The following is a 23,774-nucleotide window of genomic DNA, read 5'->3' on the forward strand; positions in this document are numbered from 1 at the left end:
GGCTGTTGGGACTTGGCGTTCTTGGCTTCTTTTTGGGCCACTTATGCAATGCAATAATATTTTTTTCTTTTTTTTTCTCTCTCTCTCGCTTCTCTTGGCTTAATTTTGATATTAAGAAGAGGACACCCTCGCTTCCTTATAGGCTTGCCGTTCTTACTTTGAAGCTGGCAATTGGGCTTCTTATCGTCACCAACCCTTCGAGAAGAAAAAAAAAGAACATGGCTAAAATTAGGGATATAGAGAGAGACAGGTTGAGGTATGGAGCACCGGCCAAGCCACATGAAACATTGGCGCCATGAGCAGAGATTAAGTCAATTCAATAGCCCTCTTTTTTTTCCCCTTCTTCAGCTTCTTGTTGGCAGACTAATTAGATTAGGACAAGAAAGAAGAAAAAGCCTACCCAGCCGGCCCTTAGGGAAAACAAACAAACAAACAGCAAACAACTATCGCCAGATCTTTTCTTCCTTCTCGATTATTATTGCTGGCTTCTAGACGCCCTGATTTCAGCATGCACCCATGCAGCATCGAATCATTACTGACATTCATTCAATCTCCGCGGTAACATTGTGACCAATAACAACTAGCCTGGAGCGGAATTGTGAAGGTGTACAGCATTTGTGGTATGCATGCTACGCTGTTGAACTTGGAACTTGTGAGGTACTTTTTGACTTCGAATTTCGATGTCGATGACTGATTGCACAACAAGAACTATAGACATCCCTCTCTCTTGGTAGGGTCCAGTCCTTGCCTTTCTTCCGTCTAGGCTTTTGCTATATCTACGGCGGCACAGTTTTGGAGCTGTTTTTTTTTTAGAGATACTACGAAAGGCACCAATAGCAAAATAGCCACCTCTGCATTTTCTCGAAAATGAATGAGGGAACCGTAGAGGTTATTATTAGTTTAGCTTCCGGTTATATTTGTTGCTGGCGAGCTTATAGTCAACAACTAAACCAACATCACACCAATTAAATTGGAAGCGACAGAGGGTAGGGTCTAGACACATCTTAGGGTAACACCTAGGGTCACAAACCGGCTGGGGTTAATTTCTTGCCTTCCATCTTATTCATGCTATGCGTTAGTTGTTCCTGGCTAACCTCTTTGTTGAGGCGTAGACCTGCTTTGGGCTGCAGGAACAAGGATGTTAGTTGAACCAACCACAGAAAAAACCTAGAAGACAGAAGGGAATGAAGAGAAGGGAGGAAAGGGTGTGGAAATAGTGGTCAGGGGGGATGAATAATACAATATTACAAGCGAGGGAGAAGGGAGAAGGAGGGGGGGGGGAAGAAGAGAGACACACTTGGACAAAGCTAATTAACGTTTGCGTGGCATGGTAAAAAGAAGGTTATTTTGCAAGTCAGTCGAATGCCTTGGATTGCTTGATCTGGCCTGGCCTGGCCTGACCTGACCTGAACTGATAGCATATCTGCATATTCGCTTCTCCTCTGGCTGAGCTCAGTAAACGATCAACATCAAATTTGGCAAACAAAACCACCACCGCCAGTTTGAGACGCCCCTGCACCGGGTGGGCTTGGGTTGGTGGCTTACAGTTCAAGGGAAGCCTGGCTGTAAGCAGTCTACTTCGGCGAAGATCTTCCTTGGGGTCTTTGGGGGTCCAAGGCCTAAGACCTAGGACCAAGATCTAGGCCTTGCGAAAGGAAGTACGAAGGTGACATTCTACAGCAGGACATGGCCCAACAGAGAAGACAAAGAGGGGGATGAGGGGGTCTAGCCCATCTACTTCTTTCTGTTATAGGCTCATGGGCGTCTTGAGCCCCGCTACTGCCGCTGACAATCTGGCGGTGCGGAGAAATAAATAATCCTATAGAGAAGAGAAGGACTAGTTATAGGAAGAGAAAAAGGGTCGAAGGAGATGCCAATGAAATATTTGCTGCAGAAACGGCGGGAGTTTACCCACTTGGTCAAGCTACTGGCTGCGTCTTTTTCCCTTGACGGATGAGAACGGGATTTCATGTCTTATCTTGCTCTTGTTCTTGTGGCTGGACTTGTAGAGTTGGACAAAGGGACAAAGGGGGCGGCAAGCAAGACCGTTAGACCAGGAGCAGAGAACCTTGGGATAGCAGCTGAAAGCTTGCTATTGTTTAGAGTTAATTTGTCTCTTGTTTCTGGATCTCTCTCCTTCCCTCACCTCCTCACTCAGCTTCATCCAGAGAGGAAGAAAAAAAAAAGAAGGGAAGCAAGAGATTGGAATCTTGATGACTTGGTCTTGGCAAACTGTGCTTTCCATCTGCCTAATGTGAAAAAGTCTGTGCTATAGCGCGCGCACACTACGTAGCAAGTAGTATAGACTTTGTCGAATAAAAGGGAATGACATAACCACTCTGACCAAGGACCAGTGCTTCGGCTGGCAAATATGGTGGTTCTATAGCAAGCAGAAAGCACTGGTATTAATGTGGTCTTTCCGGCGGGTTTGGCAGCTTATCTCTGGAGTTTATTTGACGACATTTCTGGGGAGATGATTTGCAGGGCTAGCCTAACGCCTGCAGTTGGCTATCTATGGTCTGTCAGCTTTCATGTGAAGAGAAGTGAAGAAGGGAGAAGGGGAAAGACTTGCAAGGCTGGCTGAGATCGTGACTATCGAATGGCCATTCACCGCTTTTCAGCCAACGCCATTTTTTTTTACGAGGCTATTTTTCTCTGCATGCATTGTCCCTGACCACTGCAGCCATTTTTTTTTTCTCTTCCTCTGCCAAGGCACAATCCGGTCTCTCCTTCAGCTAGAGGCGCACATGTTTTTCAAGGGGCGCAGGGGAGGCAAGGGGAGGAGAAAGAGGACCACCTTGACAACACGATAGCCATGATTGTGACATGAAAGAGAGAAGCGAACCCACAGGTCATCAAGACTTTGTTGGAATTGAAACGGAAGCGAATTGGCCAAAGGTAATTCAAGTAAGATAAAAGAGATAGAAAAAGGAAATAAACATGAAAGATTTTTGTCTCACAACAACAGAAGAAGCGTCAATAAGCGTGCTTTAGTCCAGGTACAAGAGGCAAACTAAAAGTAAGGAGGTGTATCAAATGGGGCGTGTAATTAATAGGATTACTAAATTAAAGTGGGTCTATGAAAATAAGAGAGAATGGAAGTTAGACACGAAGAGATGGACAGCAGCAGCACGGCCAAGGACAGGAAGGAGCCAGGGACCTGAAAGTCGGAGGTGACATCACGGGTGGAGCCAACTGGTGAACAGGTAGGTCACAGAACTGAGCAACAGGGCAAGAGCGAGAGCTTTCATCTAACTTTGAGAAAACATTTTTTTCTCCCCTCTTTTATCCAACAGCAACTGCCACATCGAGAGAAAGGAGGAATAGCGCCGAGGCGAAATGGAAGGGACAGCGATGGTTGCCTCTGGTTTGGATGTCGATGGACTCGGAAAACTGCAGTTGCTGGCAACCAGGCGGACACATGAAGGTAGAGGGTAGTTGCCATGAAGTGACTCGACCCTGGACAACGTCGGTGTCATGGTGTAGTGTTTTTCTATTGCCTTCCTTTTGCTCCGTAGTACTGCATACGGTTAATTGTAATTTTGCGGTGTATAGCGAGGGAAAAGAAAAGGATGCAAGAGCCGGATGCGATTTGTTTTTGTGTCATTTGCCTCTCCAGAGGTGCGAGCTCTGTTGTACGAGCCAATATGGCTCGGTTTATGGACATGGTCATCAAGAGCAAGACAAAAGAACCGCCCATTTTCTGGCTTCCTAGTCATCTATCACGTTGTTTGTCTCGTCATGCTGGCGATCCTCATGTTTGTTATTTTGTGTTCAAGGCCTCCAGTCTACCCGAAATCTCTGTCAAGTTTTCTGTCCACCTTGCTCTGTGGCCTTGGTCCAGGGGTTGTTTGTTTGTTGTTGTTGTTATTGTTTTGGGGGAGGGGGGTTTGTGCTGTAATATGGTAGAGGGGAAATCGTTCTCAGGGGGAGAATTCAACAAAGGGCTAGAAGGAAGTCTTCTCTGCAAGTGGGCGTCGTAGTAGGCAGCAAATCCCTGGCCAAGCCCATATTACTTGGCCATGAGCTGGCAGAAAACAGAGAAGCGTGAGAGCGAAGTTCGCGAGGGGCGGTCTCTGTTAATTTCGCAGATGCAAAAAAATAAAAGCATGAAATAGTTATAAAAGTCGTGATGATGAGAGATTCTCACGCTAAATGGGGCAGGTTCTCCAGGAACTGGAAAGGCATAATAAAATGGCCGGAGCCTGGGCATCATAGCTGGTAATGCGAACTAAGGCTAACTTGGCTATGATTTGTGCACCCAAGATGGTCTGGACAATAAAAATAATCGTAGGGAGAATAATAATAAAGGGCCCAAGAGGCAAAGACCAAAAGGCTTGGCTACAGCACAGGAGGGGGGGGAGAGAAAGAAGCCAAGATAGAAGGAGGGGGGAAGTAGAGGGCCGATCAAAGGGGAGGGAGGGGGCGTGGGGAGCAGCAAATAGGCTCTTGACATGCACACCCCCATCTTCTCATCGGTCCCTTGCCTTCTTGTAGCCTTTTTTTGGGCATACATCCTCCTATCCTTGTCCCTTTTTGGCCTGTATGTAACCCGTACCTGGGCCTGTGCGTTCTTTTTTCCTGCTGCGTAGAAGAGAAGGAGAGGGGGCTTGCTATCAAAGTTGGCTAGGTAGTAGTGTGCCAAACAAATTAAAGAAGAATTTCTTGCTCTTGTTTAATTCTTCTGATTTCCCCGTCCTTCCTGGCACTATCCGTTCCCTCAAGGTTTCTCCTTTTCTCTTCTCCCCTTCCCTCTCATCTCTTCTGACCTTTAAAGAGAATATCATAGCTTAAAGCTGTGGCCGACGCTTCTTCCTCTTCCTCTTTTCTTTTCCTCTTCTTCTCTCTCTCTCTGCTGCTAGGTCCTTGTCTTCGTTTTTGGCGCCTTACATTCTAATCACCGCTTCACTCTTTCAGCGGGCGTTCGTTTCTTGTTCTTGTGTGATCTATTTTCTACAACCAAAGATTTAATTCCCTTCTTTTTTTGCGTCCTCGTGATTAGCTTTTTTTTCTCTTGACACCAGAAGAGAACCGGAGTTTCTTCTTCAAAGTACTTTTTTACGACACCAAAGACCAAGACGGGGTATAATCTCCTGTTAATCTCCACGATCCGTGTCCAACCTACGTAAACATGAGAGCCGCTGTTATTGCTACTGCCTTTGCTGGTATTGCCAGCGCTGGCCATGCCCATCGTCGTGCCCATGAGGCCCTCCGTGCCGAAAGACGCGGTGGTGATTATGGCCTGTACCCGACTGCCGCTGCTGCTGCTGCTGATGAGGAGTGTGTGTGCAAGACCGTTTACGGTACCATGTATGGCGAGCCTATGAGTAAGTGACCCCGAATGAAGCCTGAGGGCAGTGTATCAGGACAAGTGCTAATGTAATGCCATAGTCTACATCCCCGATCAGACTACCGTGGAGACCTCTTCTACCGCCATCCCCACCTACTCTGAGCCTTCTTCCACCACCACTACTACCACATCGAGCTCTGTCAGCGTACCTCCTGCGCCTCCTGCTCCCGTGGCTCCCACCACCAGCAGCACTAGCCTGTACACTCCTCCTGCTGCTCCTGTTGCGCCACACACCAGCAGCGCCGTCCCCTCGGCCCCTGCTCCTGCTCCCGAGGCTCCCAAGGTCACGGAGGCCAAGGTCTCCAGCAATGTGCCAGTTGCTCCTGCTGCTGTTCCTAGCAGCAACCCTCCTGCCGCCAAGGTCACCAAGACGGCTGTTGCCTCGGTTGTTCCCTCTCAGCCTGCGGCTCCCAAGTCTTCTTCCCCTTCGTCGTCTGTTCCCGGCGCTTTGTTCCCCGGCCAGCAGACTGACCACTGGGCCATCACTTACACCCCCTACACCGATGACACTGGTTCCTGCAAGACTAAGGAGGCCGTTGATGCCGACATCAAGGATATCAAGAGCATGGGTTTCACCACTATCCGTGTCTACTCCACTGACTGTGACACCCTGCCTAACGTCGGTGCTGCCTGCGAGAAGTACGGCATCCGCATGATCATTGGTGTCTTCATCAAGGAGGCTGGCTGCGCCTACACCGGCGAGGTCCAGGAGCAGGTTGAGGGTATCATCGCGTGGGGCAAGTTCAACATCGTCGACATGCTGGTTATCGGTAACGAGGCTGTCTTCAGCGGCCTTTGCTCTGCCGCCCAGCTGACCACTCTGATCACCACTGTCAAGGGAACCTGCAGCGGTGCCGGCTACACTGGTCCTTACTCGACCGCTGAGACCGTCAACGTCTGGGAGGCCAACGGCAGCCTTCTGTGCGATGTCATCGATGTTGCTGGCGCACAGACCCACCCTTACTTCAACGCTGAGACCACCCCCTCCAAGGCCGGTTCTTTCGTCAAGGGCCAGATTGACATTGTCAAGGGCATCTGCGGCAAGCCTGCCATCTCTCTGGAGTGCGGTTGGCCCACTAAGGGTACCTGCAACGGTGCTGCCTGCCCCGGTGTTTCTGAGCAGACCCAAGCTATGGCCTCCGTTCGTGAGACCTGCGGTGAGGAGGTGGTCTTCTTCACCTACGGTGAGGCCCACTGGAAGAACCCCGGTTCGTGCAACTGCGAGCCCTGGTTCAACATTAAGGGCATCTTCGCGTAAATGCCTCGCTAAGAAAGAAGTATATACTACATATCAAGCCCAGACTATGTTTTTGTTTTTTTCATTTCCGTGCCTTGGGTGCTTGACCCGCTCAATCCTCTCGATTTGGGGGGACTGACATCACGATGTGTTGCAGCTTCAAAACGGATAGGACAGGCTGTACCATGGCTTCACTCGCTGTTGATAGCACTGACTGGTGGCCACGTTTCCCTCCATTCTTGGCTGTTGAGCAATGTGATTTGATCTGATGTACCCCCTGCGTTGCTTTGCACCTTGCCGCTGAGTCTTTTTTTGTGCGTCTTGGTCCGGTGGTCCTGTGTCCGTTTTGCTTATGTTTCTGTGTGATTCTTCTCCTTTATTGGGGGGGTGTGTTGTGTGTTGTCTTCGCTGCTTGATATCTTTTCGCTTTTTTTTTTTTCCTTGTGCATTTTCGTTTGTCAATACAACTCCCACATGTTTCTTTTGTTTGGCTGTGTGACATGCAATGTATGGGGGGATAAATGGTACTGCGAGGAGGACTTGCGCCCGCAATCTCGTCTCTCTGTTTTCTTCTCTTCCTCTTTCACCCCATTTATGCTCTTATTATCTTTTTACATATTTTTGGCTTTAGCAGTCAGTAGTTGCTAAGTCATGAGAATAGTTTCTAATGCAAGAAAGACTCTTAATGATAATCCATGCATAAATGTGTGTAGCTTGTTTCTTCATGTCCAACTTGTTGGTGTATGACCGAATGAATAAACATGAACAGCGCCAAGCAATGTAGAATGAGTCGAAGGCCAAGTGCTTCAAGGAGACGTACATGTTCATAAAAGTATAGCAATACCAGAAAAAGAGACTGCAAATATGTATAAAAAAAAAGACCAACACATACACGCACGCAGTTTCCCTCTCGAAAGGAAAGGAGAAAAAGAAAAAGTAGCCCCACACACATGATGAAGACAAAAAGCAAAAACAAGAAGAAAATAACCAAAAATTACACCCATTAAACTTTGCTCGGCGAGAGTGATGGCGACGACATCGGTGATGATGGCGTCGACCACTGCTGCACCAATGCAGACGAATACGACGACGCATCCTACTCGTTGTAGTAGTCGCCTTGATACCCCTGATTGTGCGCCCATCCCATAGGCGACAGCTGCCCTCCTTGCTGTCCGGTGCTCACATTCTCCCGCGATGCCCAGTATTGCACACGCATACGGCGTTCGCGTTCAAACTCGGCCCATCGCTTCATTGTGATTTGCGAAGAGTCAAACTCGCCATTGTGCTCGTGGTCCTCCTTGAGGCCGTCGGAAGTCTGTCGCGTGTCACCCCACGAGAAGTCGTCAAACTTCCAGAAGGCGTAAGTCGGCAGGATAAAGTTCCAAATAGGTAGCGAGAGAAGGTAGATGATCATCCATCCCACATACGTCAACGAATGAGCCGTGATAACAATCAGCAAGCCTGGTAGACCCAGAATAAGACCCAACAGAACTAGGGGAATGACCTGCACAGGCTTCTTGACGATCGAGACGATGACTGCGCGAGAATTAGAGTCAATATTAAAATCGGAAAGTAGGCGCACGTGGCATAAAGGAACACTTACCAACGTAGAAAGTAAAGGCAATAGCGGCAGGTAGGACCAGGGTTCCCATCAACTCGATGAACACCACGAACTGCATACTGAAGCAAAAGGTTCCGCACAGATCACGGACCAGAATAAGTTCCATCAAATTGTGCACGGTTGAGTTGATCCATCTTCTTCTCTGTGACAACAAAACCATAAACTCATCAGGGACGGTAGTCTTGCAGACAGCCTGAGGCACAAACACCTGTTTGCGCTTGGGGAAAGTCCGCAGCATCAGCGTGGTAAGGTAACGATCTTCACCCAGAAGCAGCAAGTTTTTGCGATGCAGAGTATCAATGACGTTGTCTGAATAGTGCTCAACAATGTCTGGGTTGGCTAGAATTGGAACCCAGTAGTTCTGAGTACCCTTGGGCGCCTTGATACGGTACATGCAGAAACAACCGGGCAAGCACGTTACACCACCAAACACAGACTCGAAAGACTTGGCCAGATGGTGGGAAACAAAATACTCAAACACCTGAATGGCAGACACCCAGCTGGCGCGTTTATTGGCAATCTTGGTCTCTCCGCAAAGACCCATGATATCAGGGTCCTTGACCATGGCTGAAACCATGTGTGTGAGCGAATCGGGGAAGACCTTTGTATCGGCGTCAACCATGAGCATGATTTCGTAAAAGTCTGGCGAAATACCAGTTACTCTCCAGAGACCGTTGAACATTTCGTACTCAAGTTCAGTCATACGCTCGTCAAACATAACCTTCTGCAGGAAAGACATGAGGATGATCTGAGAGTCACGCTTTCCGCGGTTACCTGCCTTGGGCTTCGACTGCTCGGCAGGTGTGCCGCATTTCACAATTGTAACAACCGGGACGCGCTGCTGTTTTTCGATGGGAATAGAGGATTCGGCGCCGTAATCGTAGAAACCACAGTATACTTTGGCCATGTTGTGACGCTTGGAGCCACTAGCAACAGCCACGTACGAGTAGGCCTGAACCTCATCAGCAGGTACAATCAAATCAGTCATCATGCCAAGCACAATCTCAGGAGTCGAGTACTGCTCGCCCTTGCCACGAATATCGCCATCACAAATAACGACCATAACCTTGTGGCTGTTGGGATAATCAGTGGTAGCAATAGAATCCATAGTGGTGCGAAGACCGTCGTAGCCTTCCGAATAGGCAGTCACCAGGCACATAGTATGCGCCAGAGGGAACCCAAATGGCATGTAATCGGCAGGCGGTTGAGGAACAACGGCATCATGAATAAAGCCCGCAGGACCAGGGCCCGCCGTAGCCGTAGAACCATTTCCATAGGCGTCAGAATGGAGGAAGCTAGTGCGGCTGTCGTTTCCACCACGGTAAATCGAGCTAGATTGTGGTAGAGAACTACCGCCCTGAGAAGACATAGTTGTGGGCATCCGTTTCTGAGAGTTGACGCTGCGGTCAATGCCATAGACGGCAGAGAATCGAGAAGTGGTAGGCAGGAATGAGGTGCGCTTATTTGCCCGATCAGAGCCACTGACGCTGCTGTTAACACCGCCAGGAATACGAGGGGCAGCGCTATAAATGTCTCTTGACCAGTCCTCAATCTGCTTCTGTCGCTTCCGAGGGTCAGAAGCTTGAGAGGTCTTGTCAGCGGCATAATTAGGGGAAATGAACCACTGGAAAATAATAGCAAGGCAGAAGCGCGAAATGACAACAGCCAGAATCAGTACCAACATGCTATACAGCACAATTTTGGCTGCAATACAGCCAACAGTTTTGGTATCGATACTGCCAACCGTGATGATTTCCTGCAGACACTGCGCTATGTGTTTATCGTTACTGGACTGGAACATGCGAGTGATATCGCGGCCACGCAAGGCCTGATTCAAAGCCGTGCTCGTGTTGCGTAGTTCCCTGAAAGTGTCTGGGTAGGAAACCTTGTCATCATCGAGCCAATTCAGAAGATTAAGATCAAGAACCTGGCCGGAGTACACGACAAGGTTACGGGAACTATTGCGGAGGTCGTCCCATGTGAAATAGACGTCCGCGTCGGAGTTCAGATCTTTGTAAAAGGCATGGCGGGCATTAGCAGTGGTGTGGCAAGCGTATCCCAGATAGTACTCCTCTGTAGAGTTGGGACTCGAAGAACCATCCTGGTTGAAGGTTCTGCAAGGGAAGTACCAAGCCAGATCGTTGTTGCTGTTGGTGGGGATATCAGAGCCGTCAGCAAGGGTTATGATGTTCTTGCAACGGCCATTGACATTCTGGAAGAGGAAACTGCCGTCCTTTCCACCCTGAGGTTCAGGGAGATCAAAAAGGACATTCGCGCCATCGCCGTCAGCAGAAGCAGGAATGCCCTCGGCAACAGGATGAGCAGAGTTAACAAGACTGTAGGCCTTCCCATGAAAGATCATGTAGCCACGATCAACCTCGTTGATGCGGAGACGTTCAGGGGGAGAGCCACACACGACCTCGTTGAACCCAAAGGTCAAGAAACCAACAATAGCCATTATGCAGAGAATGATGGTAATCAATCCCATTTTTTCTCTCCAAGCCCGCTTCTGATCCTTGTTGGACATGCCACAGCACCCCAGGACGAAGTTGGGGCACCAAAAAGTGGCAATATAGCAGAATGCCATCCACAAGCTCAAAGGCTGGGCATTTTCTTCCGGCTTGGCTTTCTTACTCTTCGACGCCTTGGAAGAGTTGCGTTTGCTTCGTCTTTTTTCAAGACGCTGCGATGCGATTTTTTTTTCATCCCTCACCCGGTCAACACGAGTGGAATTATCGGACACGGCATTAGTGTTGGTAGTAGAGTCATCGACAGAGATTTCATCCTCGAGGATCGGGTCGTTGCCAGTTGATGAGGGGCGCACGTCGACATTGGATGAATGCACGGCATGCTTTCTATAGTAATAATTGGGGTGGTCTGGAGTAATTCGGTTACGCTCAGGACGGACGAGACTCCTCTTGCGACCAATGGCAGATGGGGTTTCAGTTTCGGAGACAGTGCTGTGCATGATGTCGCTAGGTGCTAAAGGCATACGTTCTGGGTTAATGATTGGCGACGTTATGGTATCGGCAAGGGAAGAATTTGAATGCGCACGGTGATGGCCATGGCCTGAAGGACTAGAGGAACGATCAGTGTACATGTCGGGATTCTCGTCACGAAGTTGTGAGTTCCGCGGATGAGCAGGCCCGGTGTATGACTGCCGACCTGCTGGTCTATCGGGGAGAGACATGGTGACTCTCTGGTCCTATATGCAGCGCAAAGTAGATCAGGTTAGTTCCAAGATGTTCAGCCCGAGTTGCTTCGCGGTAGCGTGCGGCGCGCTTGATCCAGTGAGCAGAGTGTAGAAGTAGTGTAAGGTGCGCGATGACAGGCGATGGATACGTGGAAAGGGGGGTTCGTGTAGAGAGGAGACGACAAAAAGTTCAGGCAAAAGGGACGCAACGCGGGTGTATAAGGGTGGCAAAACAAACGGACGCCTCCAGCCAGATGTCAAAATCCCAATGCCAACAGGGCAGGCAAGCCTGAAGGAAAGGGATAAGCAGGTGGTAAAGGGGTCTTGGTGTTTAGTAGTGGAATGCAAGACTGGATTGGGGAAACTCGGCGGTGATAAAATGAGAGCCAAAGAGCCAGAGGTGGCACAACAGACGAATTCTCAACACCGACAGCCAGGAGAAGAGATGAGTAAGGAGCGGATGCAGCTGCAACAACGGCGGCAAGCATGAAGCCGATGGCAATCTTTGTGCGCCAGCCGAAATACAAACGGGTAAAGGTAGTTGGGTAGTGGGAGGGAAGGAAGGGCATGGCCCGAGTTTCTTTCTAAGGGCACCGTATGCTATCTACTAACCCTGGATATCTAGATCTCTGCGCGTTTTCAAAGCAGAGAAAGACTGTGGGCCACAAGTCTCTTCTAAAGGGAGGAGGGAGGGTTCAAGGCGCGTTGTTTCCTTGGTGAAGTGTGTCTGGCTCCAATGTACCAGGGCGGAAGCTCGGAGGAGAGGAAAAAGAAATAAACGAAGGGATATCTCGAACGGACGAATAAATCAGGAATTAAGGAAATAAATTAACGAGAGGTAGACGAAAAAAAAACGAGGGATATGGGATTTCGCTTCACCCAGCAACAAACAACGACACAGCAACGGGAAACTGGCGCCAGGGAAAGAAAGAAAGAGAAGAGAGGAAAAGACTGAACCAAAAAAAAAGCCCTATGGGAGGAATACTGAGAAGGGCCCAAAGCGAGTGGAGAACCTCTTTTGGCCGTGGTAATTTTTCGAGAGGCAGAAATGGCCTAGGATAAAATGAAACAGGACAGCAGGGAAGCGAAGGGTAAAAGGCAAGAAAATAATATATCAGAGCACAAAACAAGGTGAGAAAAGGGTGGGAAAAGCAGACCAGGAGCTGAAAAAAAAATGCAATTAAATGTAGATCAAAGATGGAGAGGATTAAAAACGCCCCGAAAAATAGAGCAGGAAAAGACAGACGAAAGCAATGCTGGAAATTATGCACGGGAAACGAATGGCGTGTGGTTTGATGGAAACCCTGAACGAAAGGCAGCCTTCAAAGATGATTCAGCAAAACGAAGAGTGATGGTTGTAATGGAGGAGAGAAGTTTTTCGAGGACGAAAATATTTTCGCACAAAGAAGGCACCAAGGCATCACAACGAGAGAGGCCCTGATTGGCTCATCGCTTGACATCTAGCTGTCCATTACGAGGAAATGGAAGGCACGTTGGCAAAGTGTGACCCTGGTGATTTGGGGAACTTGCCTTCGAAGGATGGTGTGTGAGATGGACATGGCATAACCCTACCGACATTGTATCCGCAACCCTTAACAGCGCCTCTGTGGTATCCCCGATCTTTGAGCAATGCCGCCCTGGCCATGTTTGCCCAGGAGATACTGGCCAGAAAAACAAGTCTGGACGACTTATTGGCGGAACCGAGGAGCCGAGGAATGCAGTAGGGCGCTGAAGGAACTGAAGGAAGGTGAAAGTACAGCAAACTTGCTTAAAGTGATGTATGGTGGAGGGAGATGTGGAGAGACAGCAAAGCACCTAATACAAAAATGTCTCATTCATTGGCTGTTTAGCCTAACGTCGACCTCTGTGACAGCAGCCAGACTCTGTATTAGAGTTCCAGGGGGCCTTCGATCAACATGACTAGGCCTTTGCTAAGATAAAGTTCACTACCAAAAATTCACCGAAACGATGGGCTATTCCTACACACATTACCATTCGCCTTGACACAAATCATTCCCTACCGCAACATCGCCGCACAGCAGCTTCACTCTAACCTAGAAATGCACCCGGCTACGAATTTGGATCCAAGCTCTCCCATCTATCGCTGGTCGTCCCCCAGGCTGAAATGTGAATATCTCGCGCCAAATCGAGAACAACATGTACTTCCTTCCATAAATCACATGCTGCATCTTGTTTCTTTCCTTGGCGTACACTGATTGAGCGTGGCTATTCATGATTCATGGGCTGGGGGCGTGTTCCGTCGCTCATGTCCTTCTCTATGCCAGGCTGTTCTCCGTCCTCCCGTCACTCTGAATAACACTGTCTTGATGGGCCATAGTTATGCCATCTTCTTTTTCCGGCTAGCCAAGGTAATTATTTCCGATGTTACAGTTCGAAGGCGTCGCTTGCGTCGATAGCTAGTGGACGTTGGGCTAGACATGTTGTCTGAGATGTTGCCGTTGCGTGTTGAGGTGATGATAAGCCAGAGACTCCAACTTCGACAAAGGCATGGTCCTATGGCTGTGAGCTAGATGGCCGAGTAACCGCGGGATTATAGGCCGCTCGAATTTCAATATCGGCTGTGGAGTAAGTTGTTGATAGCGATGAGATGTTCCCCGCCAGGCTTTTACTTTTCCAGCCGTTCAGCCCCGTCAATGCATCTACAATCGATCGCTTGATTAGACGGCATAGGCACGAGAAAATAGACAACAAGTTGCTTTCTTGATATTTGAACGAACATGACTCGGCAGGCACAGCTGCACGGGACTATTGGCTCAGGACTGCTTGGCGTTGTAAATATGAATGGCGACATCACGAACGCGGCGAGGAGGGTGACGTGTCGCACGAGGTGACGGATAAAGACCACAGAAGCGCAGTCGAGAGCCCTTTTGATTCATTCTGTTTCTACGGGACTTAATTTCTCACTCAAGTGATCGTCTTGTTACTCTTGATGAAATCCTTGTTGTTGATACTCGATGTTGTTCATACAAGCAATCTCCCTTTCTATTCTGTTCCGAAGCATTGCGTGGTGGCGTCTATCCATCAATGTCGTCTAGGACAAACGACTAGGAAGCCAGTATATTCTAGATCAACATTGTGCTGGAAATATCCAAGATTTTCTCCTGTACCACGAGATTGCATCTATTGACCAGTATTATTTGTCTCTTGCCTATGTTACACATGTACTCACTAAAGACGCCTACAGCAGCTGTCGAAGCTTTATGCCGTGGTGGCAAAACATAAGCCACGCATAATATCCCTCACTATTCATAGTTGAACCAGGAATTGAAACTCCGCTCTTCCAGCCATCTTGCACCACCTAAATGACCACATTTGTCCAATCATCAACATTATGGTAGCGCATATTTCTCCGAAGCCCAGACGTTCTGTCCGCCTTCGTTCAGCTTGTGGCTCCAGCCAAACAGAGGTATTGAAACCATGTGCAGCAGCGGAAAGGGTTCGTAAGACCAATAATGAGCCTAGGACTATGACTAAAAGGAAGGTCAAAAGTAAGATCAAGCGTGAAATCACGACTCCGGCCAAGGGCAAAGACGGTGCTCAAATTCCCCAGTCACCGTTCACCTCCCATCCAAAACCTTCGCCCCAGGATTGCCACAAAGTCCACGGCATTCTCACCAGGCAGTATGGGCCATCACAAGCCCCAAATCCCATTCCTCCTCCATCGCTCACTGTGGCTGGCTGCGGCGAAGTTCCCGCTGTCCTTGATGCCGTGTTGCGTACAGTCATCAGTGGCGCGACCACGATGGTGGCTGCAAACAAGGCCATAGTCGCGCTGGTCTCTAGACATGGCATTGCGGCGTCCGGGCCCCACCGCGGGAGCGTTGACTGGGCATCTGTGAGCAGATCAACAGTGGAGGATTTGTCTGGAACCATTCGCATGTGTGGATGCGCCACTGGGAAAGCCCGAGATATTCTTGCAATATTGAATATGGCACAGATCTCGAGCTCTAGCGACAAGCAGGACTGCAGCGAGAAACACAAGAGCAACGCCTGCAGCAAACACAACCACAAAGTCGGGCATGAAGCCGATTCTATTGTGGACAACGAACAGCTTTCGCTAGAACACATTCGTACGCTACCAATGCCCGATGCCATGCATGAGCTGTTACGTTTACCACGCATTGGTCTGAAAACCGCCGCCTGCGTGATCCTATTTTGCCTGCAGCGGCCATGTTTCGCAGTCGATACGCATGTGCTGCGCATGTGTCGTTGGCTCGGATGGGTTCCCGAGAAAGCCAATGCCGAGGCAGCCTTTTGGCACTGCGAGACCCGTGTGCCACAAGAGCTCAAATATCCATTGCATCAGCTATTTATTAAGCATGGACAACTCTGCGAAAGATGCAAAGCGGCAACAGTTCCGGGGACAACATCATGGGAAAGCTGTAGGTGTCCATTAGAAGAATTGGTCTTGAGAAAAAAGAAGGGCAAGGCGGCAATGTGATGCAATAGGGTTATAGAATCATTAAGGTTTATAGAAAGCTAAGGGTTTACATTAATATGCACGGTACACATGGGTACATAAGTGTGTACCTAATTGATTGCTACAAATAACCAGTTCTTGATTGTACCCCGGGTCTATGCATTATGTCATGGGTACAGCTTGTGATCCTCACTGCGGCTAATCCTGGACCTGTTATTTGGTCTTGCTTGTAGCCCGCCTACTTTAACCATGGCGCGATCTGGTTGGTTGCTAGGGCACGCGTCTTATTTTTTTTTAGTGGGCTTAGTCAGTAAAACAGATTAATTGCCCAAAAAAAAACAGGCACTGAAAAAAAAGCCCACCAAAACTTCGATCAAGCATCATCAAGTCAACTTCTTCCTAGCGGTGCTTATTGCTGAGAGCATTTACATCGGATACATTACATTGTCGTGATTGGCTTGGGACTTTTCATACATTGGCAATTTTCTCGCATTTTGCTTCTTGTTTGTATCCCTGTGCGGAGAAACCCTGTCAAACTCTGGCCTCAGTTTAAAACGGCGAATAGACAGCTTCGGCTCGTAAGATACCTCAACAGCAAGCATCAAGCGCTCTATAATAAGCCTCTAAGCTAAGGTTTAGGTGCCGTCCATCGTTTTGTTTTGGCTTCCCATTTACCAGGCCCCTCAAGCTTCACCACGTACTGCGAGTTGAACTCCCATTTGCCCAGCCGCTCTTGGTGCTGTATATCGGCCTCTGTTTCTGAACAAGGCTAGGCCGTATCTTGAGTGCTTGTTCCTCTCTCTCTACTGGGCTGGCTTGTATTGGACCACCAGAGTTTTAGTAATCCACACGGGAAACTCTTGTGATATATGTCGCTGCTGCATCGATCAGTATTCCCAACTACAAAGAAACCCAGGCCTGAGCCAACCAACACCTCTCTAGACTGGTCCATTTGCTCTATTTCTACCACATAAACACACGCCTTATTCCCTTCTTCACTCATTTAACACAATGGATCAGTCATCTCTCGACGAGACCCTCAATCACTGGCGGCTGGAGCTCGAAAACATCGCCCCCGAACTTCATATACTATGTCCCATGACCCACGCCGATGACCCGGAAAACTACGCCGAAACCGAGTTCACCTCTGGGATCACCGCAGAGGAAAAAAAGAAACGGCTTGAAGATGCCAAAGAGCGGATAAATATCACCATGTGGAACTCTCTCTTATTTGGCGTTGAGCGGAAAAAAGTCGAGCAATGGCTTGAGACATACGCTTCAAGGCTGCAAAATGCTCTTTCTTCATGTGATGCGTGCATCAAGAACTGGCACCGCTGCCGGAAGTCATTTCTTATCGGCCTATCAGAGTATGTAAACGTCCTAGTTTCTTGAGAGCCGGATTTGAGTTTTGCTGGAACTCACAAGGACAACTAAAAAAGCCTTCTGCTGGATGACATACGCTGCCGCAAGACTACAACATACTAACACGCAGTTCACCAATAGAAACTATAGCCACGAAGTCGTGTCAGCATTAGAACGCCTCATTGTCAATTTCGACTTTGACCGGCTCGACTCGCGCCTCAAATGGTCCCGTGACCGTATCGAAGCCGTTGAACAACCCGGGAAGCCGTTTAAGCTGCAGATTCTCGGTGCAGATGTCTCCGCCGTCTTATTGACCGTCTATGAGTCTATGTGCTGTGTAGACTATCTAAGGATACCGGACAAGCGAAAAAACTTTGAGTTTGTGTTCCAACGTCTATCTGGCGGCAAAAAGCCCCTTCGCCTGGGCGCAAATACCTTACTGCCAGCAATGACGGAGTTTCTCTTCGACCCCGATCCGGTATGCTTACGCTTCGCCAACGCTGCGTGGGCATCGTTGGATCCAGGGTCAATGTCAGCAGACCAGTTTGACTGGGCTGTAGGCGAATTCCTAGTGCGCGCCTCGGTCAGTGTAGGGGCTCTGGATATAACGCAGCCTCAGAACCTGGAGCAGATTTCCCGGTTCTGGAGCGGCGCCTTGGCTATTTTTAACGTCATGACACCAGATGTTATTGTACACAGATATAGGGCTCTAGAAGAACGACCAAACCTGTACGATTTACTGTTTATCCACATGCAGTGTCAATCGGAGGAGATTCTTCTGCTGGTTCTAGATGCCTTTTCAGTCCTAATTAGCAAAGCACCAGCTGCATTCTGGGATGCCCTCAGTCACCCCAGGCCCTTCTCAGTAGTTGAACCGGCATTTGCCGCACCTATGCTCAAAACTCTCTTCAACAAGACTCCGGAGCTCGGGCTAAGTATCTCTGGTCTCCCTAAGCCAATTGCCTGGATCTCCATATGGGGCCAGTCACTATCACGGGATCAGCGTGGCGATGCGTGTTCTTCTCTGCTTCACCTTCTTTTTGAAAACTTTGTCAAGGACCCATCGTTAGGTGAACATGGCAAGGCTGCCTGTGTAAAAGCTGGCCTCGATACTCTGGCCGATCTTTTAGACTCATATCTCAACCCAACCAACGAAAAGGATGCGCTTGCCATGCAGTCTCTAGCCTCGTCCAACAACCTTGTCTTTGTTAACAACGCGCTAAATATGACGCTCAAGTATAGCGAGATCATTGTAATGGCAGCCGAGAACAAGCGGCAATTGATCGGAGAAAAGGAGGCAGCTGTCTCTGTCATTGAAAAGGCGCTTTTGCTCGATGCACGTGCATTTGCTGCCGAGGCCAAGCAACTTCATATGGGTGGTCCGGTACAACAGATGGTGACGCGAAATTCGGCCGGTCTGTGGGATGCATATCTAGAACTCATTTATCCGGGCAACCTTACTTTAGCAACGACAATGTTGCGGCCCCTTCTCTCTATCCTTCCTGTCGAGCAGTTCCGACATGAGCGCAAGGCCACTAAGCCAATGCTCCCCGCAAAGGTAGCATTCAATAAACGCTTCGGCGAGTCAGCGGCTGTAATTGGACGGCTGCTGCAACGTCTGTGCGACTTTGACGAATGTGATAAACAAGTTTTGTCACAGGACTCACATTTGCGTATTCTGCTAGCCATGATGTTGCATGGAGAGGAGGAAGTCAGCTTGGCTGCCATCGAACTGGTCAAGACGATCACAGGTCAAGGCTCTCGTAGCGAGGCAGTATTGAAGCTTATAACCGAAAGACCAGCCCCCGTGATCCGGGCTTTTACGGTGGCTATAAATACCACAGCGAAGCCGTACAAGAACAAAGACGGGGAAGAGGTATCGCCTCCATGGGGTTCGATGAAACACATCCTCAATACGGCCAAGGACATTATCAACGGTCTATTCGACCCTACTATTGGTGTGCTTCGAGTGAAGAGTCTAGACAGGAGCGAGATTGACACAGTGCATGCCTGGTGGCTATGCCAATGGCACTGGGTGCAGGTCTGTTTCGATGCCACACAAAATTGGTCGTACTTCGTCGAGATCAAAATTATGACTGATTTTTGCCGCGAGGTGATCGAGCTAGCTGAGTCTTTATCGTCGAATGATGGCGTTCTCAGTGCATCCAGCAAAGACAACATGCTCAAGGCTGCAGTAGCTTCTGGCGCCACGATTGACGAGGAAGGTTTCGCGTCCAAGGCCATGATTCGAACCCTAGAACCGTGTCGGCGTTTCTTGATGGGACTTGTGCGCATGATTCGCCTTAAGGATGAGTACTTGGTGGAGATTACAACAAAGATTATCTGCAAGTTGCTTAACCGACTATCCGAGTACAAGTTGCCGATTCCGGACGACGTGCAGATGTATCTACAACGAGCCTGTAAGCCCCGGCCAACAGATGGCAGGTTCGAAATTGGCACTAAGCTATCTAGCCAGCAGAAGGCAGAGCTACTGCGAGCGGCATCTATTGATGACGACGATGATGATGTGACTATCGTCAGCGTGATCCCTTCGGCGCGTGCCGGCTCTCTTCCTGGGCCGCCTGGAACCGGTAGGACTAACGCCAAGGGCCAAGTGCAAGCCAAGTTGGATCTCACGAGTTGGGGGAAGCTTGGGGCTGGCGCGTCTTCATCAACGCCACTTACTGGCCGCACCAATGCTGACGATGTGGCGGACCTGTCAAGCACTCTAGAATCTAGTAAGAGCACTCTAGACGCCATGGCAGCCAAAGAAGCCAAGCTCAAGAGCAAGTCGACTTCAGTGGCTATGCAGTCTATTCAGGCCATCCGTGCAAAAGCGGCCGAACAGTCGGCTGTTGTGCAAGCTAAGCATGCAGAGAAGGTCAAGGCCAAGCAGAGCGCACTCAAGGAAGCACGACAGCGAGAACGTGATGAAATGGCGCGGAAACGAGCGGAGTTTATTGCACGCGATCGAGCAGCTCGTGGTATCGTTATTAAGGAGAAAGAGAAGTCAGAGATTATGGTCGACTCTTCGGATGAAGAAGAGGACGATGATGACGATGACGATGGCGAAGCGTCCTCGCTAATTCGTAGCAGCAAGGCCGGCATGGACGCCCTCAACGAGGCTGAACGTCGGCGTGAGAAAGCATTGATGGGCAAGATCCGTGGACCGGTCAAGAAGATCAAGATTCAGCGGACAGCCAAAGACAACCGCGCCCGTCTAACGCCACCCATGGACACGCTTCACTCAGAAATTCTTAGCTGGGATATCTTCCACGACGGCGATGCACCACCTAATGGCCTGGAGCTGATGCATGTAGCTACCACTTTTGCACAGCCCGTGCTGTACAAGAACACGTTCTTACCACTACTCATCTACGAAGCGTGGCGCTCCTTTGTAACAGATAAGAACGAGTGTACTGCCAAGGCCTTTGGCATCAAGATCATCACTCGCATGACAGTCGATCGCTTCCTCGAAATCACCACCACGATGCCAGCGACGAACCGCGGCGAAAACCGCGAGAGAGTTGTTAGTGAAGGCGATATTGTGCTAATTTCCAACGACGAAGACCCACTAAATAACGCGGCTGCCGCTCATTGCCTTGCTCGTATCTGGAGAGTCACTTTCAAGAAGGGCGTGCTAGAAGTGACATGGCGTCTAAACCAACGAGAGAACCCCCTAGCCCGCGATTTAACACCAGGCGCAATGTTGAATGCTGTGCGCATTACTAATATGACCACCATCGAGCGTGAGTACGCTGCATTAGAAGCCCTCCAGTACTATGACTTGATGGACGAAGTGCTCAAGGGGGAGCCGTCGCCTATTCTTAATTACAGCGATGAGCAAATCAGGCGGTACATGGACAACTGGAAACTCAATGCCGGGCAGGCCAAGGCCGTGCTAGGTGCCAAAGACAATGATGGCTTCACGCTGATTCAGGGCCCCCCTGGAACGGGAAAAACAAAGACCATTGTGGCCATGGTTGGCTGTTTGTTAGCTGGGAGCCTTGCGTCATCCTCCACTACATCCTCCTCATCTAGTATGGGCATCACCTCTATCAAAGCAATTGGCCAGCAGCCCCCGCCAGCCCGCAAAGACCAGCAGACGATTATGAAGAAGTTGCTGGTGTGTGCGCCTTCCAACGCAGCTGTGGACGAGCTGGTGCTACGTCTAAAGCAGGGAGTCAAAACAGCCGGCGGCCAGCACCACAAGATCAATGTTATCCGTCTAGGCCGCAGCGATGCCATCAATGCTGCAGTCCGAGATGTTACCTTGGACATCATGGTACAGACACGCCTTGAAGGCGATCAGACCAAAAACCAGGCATTAGCTGAGCGTGACAAGATGCACGTTGAGGCCGGGCAAATCAAAGAAGAGCTGGCTCTTCTGCGACCTAAGCTCGAGGCGGCACGTGATGCAGGGAACCGCAGCGAGTATTCAACTATGCAGCGCAAATTTGATGAGCTCAAGATGCGACAAACACGTATCGGTGCCAAGATGGATGCTGACAAAGACTCCGGAAATACGGTAGCTCGCGAAGTAGAAATGCGCAAGCGCATGATCCAGCAGGAGATTCTCGATGGAGCCCATATTTTGTGTGCTACGCTTTCGGGCTCGGGCCACGACATGTTCCGAAACCTGTCCAATATTGAGTTTGAGACGGTCATTATCGACGAAGCAGCACAATGCGTTGAGCTGAGTGCCCTAATCCCCCTCAAATACGGCGCGTCCAAATGCATTCTAGTAGGAGACCCGAAACAGCTACCACCTACGGTGCTATCGCAGTCTGCCCAGCGCTACGGCTACGACCAAAGTCTGTTTGTTCGTATGCAGAAAGCCCACCCCGAAGACATTTACCTACTAGATACGCAATACCGCATGCACCCACATATCAGTGCTTTCCCCAGTCGCGAGTTTTACGACAGTAAGCTAATTGACGGGCCCAACATGTCCGGTCTACGTTCTATGCCATGGCACGATAGCATACTGTTCTCCCCGTATCGCTTCTTCGACGTCAAGGGTGTACAGGGCCGTGGTGCTAAGGGTCAGAGTTTGGTAAATCTCAAGGAAATTGAGGTGTCACTACAATTATACCGCCGACTCAAGGCCGACTATCCAGCTGTGGATTTGACCCGACGTATTGGCATTATCACGCCGTACAAGGCCCAGTTAGCCGAGCTTCGCTTCCGCTTTGCACGTGAGTTTGGCGATGCAATCAATGACTCGATAGAGTTCAACACGACAGACGCCTTCCAGGGCCGTGAATGCGACATTATCATATTCTCGTGTGTGCGAGCCTCGCCTACAGGTGGTATTGGTTTCATGACTGATATCCGTCGAATGAACGTCGGTTTAACGCGAGCCAAGAGCAGTCTGTGGATTCTGGGTGACTCGAACGCTCTGTCTCAGGGCGAGTATTGGAAGAAGCTGATTGAAGATGCAAAGCAACGCCTGCTATTAACGGATGGCGATATCCAAGATATTTTGCGTCGCCCAACGCAAAAGGGCGCATTGCCTGCAGAGGCCAGTGGTGTTCATATCAAGCACGAGGCCAGTGCCTTGGCAGAATTTCCCCTGAAGAGGGAGCTGACACCAAAAGAAACGACGCCTGAAGACACGATCATCAAATCAGACGTCGCCATTCCTGTGGGTCATGGACAGCCCCCGCGAGGCCCGCGCCTCAGCACTGGGAGTTTCGCATATACAATGGATGAACGAGGCGTGCCAATAGCCGAGGCTCATCCAACACAGGGCAGTGGCCGGCCTGTCATTCAGACTTCGGTACCGGGACTGCCCCAAGGGAAAAAGCGGCCTGGCGAAGATCAGGTGCTCCCTGCTGCCAAAAGAGTGAGTCACCTTTCTACACGATGTCTTATACTTGATTCGTTCTTGCTTGACACTAACACTACGTTTAGGGCCCCTCGCCAGCCCCTCCCAATGCCCCCCGTGGTCCACGCAATCCTCGCTCCACGGGGAATATGGGCAGTGGTCTACGCGCACAAATGCTACAGCGCCAAAACCAGAACAGTCACAATAACCAAAACCACAACAATCACAGCAATCACAATAACAGGCACCACATCCCAAACCGCCGCCCAAGTGCCAGTCCTGTGGACCCTAGCGCTATGGAGACTATGGGTCTAGTACCGCCTCAGCGTCCACCTGCTCCTGCCCCTTCACAGCCCAGCAGAAACAGCAGCGGGTATCCCGACTCCGACTCTTCGCTCGCCGGTGCTCAGAAGCAAGCATCCTTGACGCCTATAGGCGCACCTACAGGGCCTGCAAGCATGAGAGGAAACGGCAATGCGAATGGGCGGAATCCAGCAATGCGGCCGCCAATGCCTCGCAAGCGTGCCCCGGCTGATCCATTTATCAAGAAGCGGCCTCCTCCGCGACGGTGAATCTTGGACGGAGCTGGGCCGGGGCCTTCATGTATGTTGCTTGCTTTTCCTTTCTTTCTTAGTTCAGTCCATGCGTCTTTCGCATTCATCCTTTACAGTGACTCAGTTTCACTTAGCTAGCTAGCTAGTAGTACTTCTTCCCCTTTTTGTCGCCTTTAAAGAGAGCAG

The 23,774-nt window shown here is 49.8% G+C and overlaps 4 protein-coding genes across 4 annotated transcripts; 3 read left to right on the forward strand and 1 right to left on the reverse strand.

Moving 5' to 3' along the window:
• Positions 1-5,131: 5,131 nt before the first annotated feature.
• On the forward strand, positions 5,132-6,608 carry HOO65_070432 (putative beta-glucosidase btgE; the record flags this gene model as incomplete). The annotated part of the gene is made up of 2 exons (XM_071005026.1): positions 5,132-5,327; positions 5,392-6,608. 2 exons carry the CDS (start codon positions 5,132-5,134, stop codon positions 6,606-6,608), a joined length of 1,413 nt encoding a protein of 470 aa, XP_070857150.1.
• Positions 6,609-7,683: 1,075 nt separating this feature from the next.
• Positions 7,684-11,398, reverse strand: HOO65_070433 (Chitin synthase 4; the record flags this gene model as incomplete). Its single annotated transcript, XM_071004824.1, has 2 exons — positions 7,684-8,123; positions 8,191-11,398. The coding sequence occupies 2 exons, from the start codon at positions 11,396-11,398 to the stop codon at positions 7,684-7,686; spliced, it is 3,648 nt and encodes a 1,215-aa protein (XP_070857151.1).
• A 3,441-nt stretch (positions 11,399-14,839) lies between these two features.
• HOO65_070434 (DNA glycosylase) lies at positions 14,840-15,863 on the forward strand (the record flags this gene model as incomplete). The annotated part of the gene is made up of 2 exons (XM_071005110.1): positions 14,840-14,862; positions 14,900-15,863. The coding sequence occupies 2 exons, from the start codon at positions 14,840-14,842 to the stop codon at positions 15,861-15,863; spliced, it is 987 nt and encodes a 328-aa protein (XP_070857152.1).
• Positions 15,864-16,853: 990 nt separating this feature from the next.
• On the forward strand, positions 16,854-23,606 carry HOO65_070435 (Helicase SEN1; the record flags this gene model as incomplete). The annotated part of the gene is made up of 3 exons (XM_071004765.1): positions 16,854-17,209; positions 17,268-23,052; positions 23,121-23,606. The coding sequence occupies 3 exons, from the start codon at positions 16,854-16,856 to the stop codon at positions 23,604-23,606; spliced, it is 6,627 nt and encodes a 2,208-aa protein (XP_070857153.1).
• Positions 23,607-23,774: the final 168 nt, after the last annotated feature.

Source organism: Ceratocystis lukuohia (genome assembly GCF_044167205.1).
Source record: "Ceratocystis lukuohia strain C4212 chromosome Unknown Supercontig7_pilon, whole genome shotgun sequence".
NCBI lineage: Eukaryota > Fungi > Ascomycota > Sordariomycetes > Microascales > Ceratocystidaceae > Ceratocystis > Ceratocystis lukuohia.